The 4,163-nt window shown below is 49.3% G+C and overlaps 1 protein-coding gene across 1 annotated transcript; it reads right to left on the bottom strand.

Annotated features, from left to right (window-relative positions):
* Positions 1 to 874: 874 nt before the first annotated feature.
* Positions 875 to 2,899, bottom strand: LOC119407644 (forkhead box C1-A). Its single transcript, XM_037674465.1, has one exon. It carries the CDS (start codon positions 2,591 to 2,593, stop codon positions 1,187 to 1,189), a length of 1,407 nt encoding a protein of 468 aa, XP_037530393.1. The 5' UTR covers positions 2,594 to 2,899; the 3' UTR covers positions 875 to 1,186.
* Positions 2,900 to 4,163: the final 1,264 nt, after the last annotated feature.

Here is a 4,163-nt window from a genome sequence, read left to right as displayed (position 1 = left end):
TATATATATAATGACTGTTCAGTCCACAAAACTTGTCTTTTGTCATTTATAAGAAATTTATTGTTATTTTAATTTCATTCCATTTTATTATTAATTGTTTTTTTTAACAGACTAGCAAATAAACTGCAACATCTGTAAACAAATATTGGCTGTAAGATATTGTTATTAGTTTATTAATGCTTTGAGCCAGATGTGTTTGTTTTCTGAAGGTCCAGTCCAGCTGTGACACCCTTCATAAAGAGTTTGTCACTTTATATTTAAATTGTTTATATTGTTTTATCAAAAGTTTCGTGTAACAGCCTGAACAGGTGATGACATGAAAATAAAATCAAATTGTTAAATACATTATTGATTAAAAACTTTCTAAACTGGATATTTGAGGGGGGTGATTTTCAAAGAGCAAACTTCTGTGTGGTTCTGATCTGCGGCTCGGTTCTGCCCCTCAGACTCAGGTCCAGCAGGCCGCGCGCTCCTCGTGCGTCCGCATGCACGGCTCTTCAGTGTCCGGACCTACTGCTGAAAACCCCTCTCCAAACCCAACACACGCAAGTCCTCCACATCCAGGAACCGAGCGGAGGCGCGTGCAAGAGACCCTCTCACACTTTGGCCGCACGTGAGCTTGTTTACCTCAGTTGTTTACGCTCCCGAGCTGAACGTAAACAACCTCCAGGTGAGTCTGAACTGAGAGCTTTATTTAATTATTTAAATGGGAAATAAATCTCAGCTGATGTGAAACTGCAGATCAATGAACAAAACATTGTTTTTTTCTGGATCCACAAGTTTGATAATAATAAAAAAAAAAAACGTGTAGGTTTGTCTCGGGGGTGGAGCAGATCTAATAATTCAGTCCACTTCAAAGCAAATAAACGGCGCTTTATTCAAGAGAACAACAAAGTGTAATGCCTTCAGGATAGTTTGAAACAAACAACAAAAGAAGTCTACAACCCCCCCTCTACTGTTTCTGTACAACAAAAGATGGAACCCTTTAAAAAACTGTTTGGTCCTCGACATCCAACCACTTCCGGTTGCTATAAATAAATTACTAGATTAGGTTCAAATGAAGGTGATATTTGGAGCATTTCTCTGGAACTTACGTGTTGTGGAGTTAAACAGCTCTCGTGTCCTTTGGGAGTAAATAAAAGGCCCAAAAGTACAAAAATATATATTAGAGGTTCATTTGGAGGCTTCAGAACTTGCTGCAGTCGTAAACAAAGGCTCCTGAGGTTCGGTACAGGGACTGTCCGGACGGGAAGGCCATCTGGCAGCTGTTGTTCCCGTTCACCGGGGACCCGTTGAGCCCGATCCGCTGGGACTCGAACATCTCCCGCACCGAGTGGAAGTTCTGCTGCTGCGCCGGGTAACCCGGACCCAGGTGGCCCAAGTCCCCGTACCAGGACGCGAGCCGGCCCTGGTGCGTGTGGTGGCCCTCCTGGCCCGCCTGGCTCGGGTTTCCGTGGGCGAGCGGGGACGCGGTGGTCGTGGAGATGCAGTAGTCGGGCAGGGCTTCCTCCACCGTGGTGGAGGGGGCCAGGTGGCCCCCGGAGGCGCGCTCCCCGGTGTACAGGCTCATGGCCTGCATGTTGCAGTGGTACGTGGAGTTGGAGCTCGTGGAGATGAGGTTCTGGTTGCAGGTCGGGGAGTTGTAGGCGGGGTTCTGGCTGGGGGAGTAGTTGAGCGACAGCGAGGGGGTGATACCTGTCCGCGAGGAGGCGATGAGAGGGGGGGAGAGCTCGGCCTGCGGAGACCCCCGCAGGGAGGTCATGATGTTGTCCACGCTGAAGCCCTGGGCCGCGTTCTGGCCGTGGTGGTGCTCGGTTCCGTCCATGCTGAGGGAGCGCGTGGAGGGCACGCTGCGCGGGCTGCCCGTGGACGCGCTGCTGCTGTCCGGACTCTCGATCTTCGGCACCGCGCCCAGGCTCGGGGAGGCGGCCTGCGGCGGCGTGGCGGTCCCGTTCTCAGTCTTAATGTCCTGGATCCGCACCGGCTGAGACCCCGGTACCGGCGGGTCCTGGTCCCGGCCCGCGCCGCGCGCACACGGGTCCTTACTCTGCCGGTCGTCCTTGTCCCGCTGCACGTCCTTCTTCTTGAACCTCCGGCGGCGCCGCAGGAAGCTGCCGTTCTCGAACATGTTGTAGGAGTCCGGGTCCAGGGTCCAGTAACTGCCCTTCCCGGGCTTCTTGTCGTCCCGCGGGACCTTCACGAAGCACTCGTTGAGGGACAGATTGTGGCGGATGGAGTTCTGCCAGCCCTGCTTGTTGTCCCGGTAGAAGGGGAAGCGCTCCATGATGAACTGATAGATCCCGTTCAGGGTGATCTTCTTCTCCGGGGAGTTCTGGATGGCCATGGTGATGAGGGCGATGTAGCTGTAGGGGGGTTTCACCATGTCCTTGGGCTGGTGCTGGGGGGTGTAGGGTCCGTACGCACGGGCCATGCTGGCCGGGTACTGCTCGTGCGCCGCCGCGTGTGAGTACATGCTCATGGGCGCAGGCATCCCCGTGTACCCGGTGCCGGTTCGGTAGTAGCTCTGGTCGCTGCTGATGTAGGGAACGACCCCCAAAGAGTTGGGACTGGACACGGAGTAGCGCGCCTGCATCCTGCGCGATGCGTAAAACCTCTCCAAACCTCTCCAAACGTCTCCGCGCAGAAAGTGTCACAGCTCGGGCGCGTGCTCCCAGTCCTCTCTTCAGTTCTCGGGTCGCAGCCGTGGAGCGGAGGACGCGCGCGCTGCTGCAGAGAACATTTAGAGAACTAAAGTCTGAAGGAGCGCGAGTCAAACTCAGCGAGGAACCTTTTTTTTTTTTTTTTTTTTTTTTTTTTACGCCTCACATTTTTTCTCCCTTTTGGCTGCTCCAGCTGCTCCACCCCGAATCCAAATGTGCTCCATCATCCAATGAGGGACGAAATGAACCTGTGGAAAAGAGCACGCGGATAAAAGTTACCAACCCCTCCCTCTTCCTCCTCTTCCTCCTCCTCCCTCCTCCCCTCTTCAGGAGTTATTAAAATGTTCTGAAGGGTGTGACCAAAAAACTCAAATTGTCCAATGGGCCAAATCTGGAGAGGCAATATCTTACATTCTGTTTTAGAGAACCATAAAACAATCTAAATGTATGCGTTTTTATACAAACATTAAGGTTTCAGTGACCCGCAAAGTTTCTGATCTTTTCTCTCCTTCTAACAGTGGCGCTTCTAAGGGGTGGCACAGAGTGGCAGCTCGTCACCCCATCTTCAGCCAAGGGACGTCAAAAACCTCCGCACAACATTTCTCCAGGTCATGTTTGTAAAGGAGAATTGGTTTCGTTCAGAAGGTAAAATAAAGGTGAAACAAATAAAACAAACTTGCATCTTTATCTCGGTTCTCCAGTTTAGAGTTCCCGCAGACTCCAGAGTGACAGAAGGTTTTATGACCTCCGGCTTGTCGAGCAACTGAAGCAACTTTAGAGGTTTCACGACTAAAAACGGATAAATCTGAAACAGAAGTCAAATGTGTTCGTTTGTCTCCGACACGATCCGAGTTTCATGTTTGACTTCTTGTGCAAATGAGTTTTATTCTTCTCTTTTTGTTCAGATCATTTAATCTCAAATACACCTGCAAAGGTTGTGGAGAAATACAAGTTAAGTCTAAAAAACGGAGCTGCTCACAAACACTTGCAAGTTTTGTTTCATGTGATTTGTAGAAAATGGCTGAATGTTTGAAATTAAACGTAGAAAATAAAAATCAAACTTTACTCCTGCTGACGTTGATCCACTGATTTAATATCACACCAATGAATAAAAAAATAAAAATACTCTATGTCACATAAATCAGAGAGAAGTCAAAAATTAAATGTTTCTCTGAATGAAAACTTTTGTCACTGCAGGACTTTAATCCGTTAATTAGGATCATGGAGGTGAAAGAGGCTCCATCAGCTGCTGAATAAACAAGAAGGACATGAAAGGGTGAGAAGACCCCCCCCCCCCCCCACCACACACACACACACACACACACACACCAAACCCTGTGGAGGGGCGGTCTGTGGAAATAATTAAAGGTTAAATGAAGATCATTTGGTCGAGCGGGGTGAGAAAAAGGAGAAGGAGGAGAAGAAGGAGGAGGAGGAGGAGGAGGAGGTGTCCAAATGTCCCACAATGACCGCATTGTATATATATATATATATATATATATA

The sequence above is a fragment of the Nematolebias whitei genome, chromosome 3 (genome assembly GCF_014905685.2).
Source record: "Nematolebias whitei isolate Nwh7 chromosome 3, NemWhi1, whole genome shotgun sequence".
NCBI classification, from domain to species: domain Eukaryota; kingdom Metazoa; phylum Chordata; class Actinopteri; order Cyprinodontiformes; family Rivulidae; genus Nematolebias; species Nematolebias whitei.
Note: the sequence above shows the minus strand (reverse complement) of the source record. Positions and strands in the feature narration are given on the sequence as shown.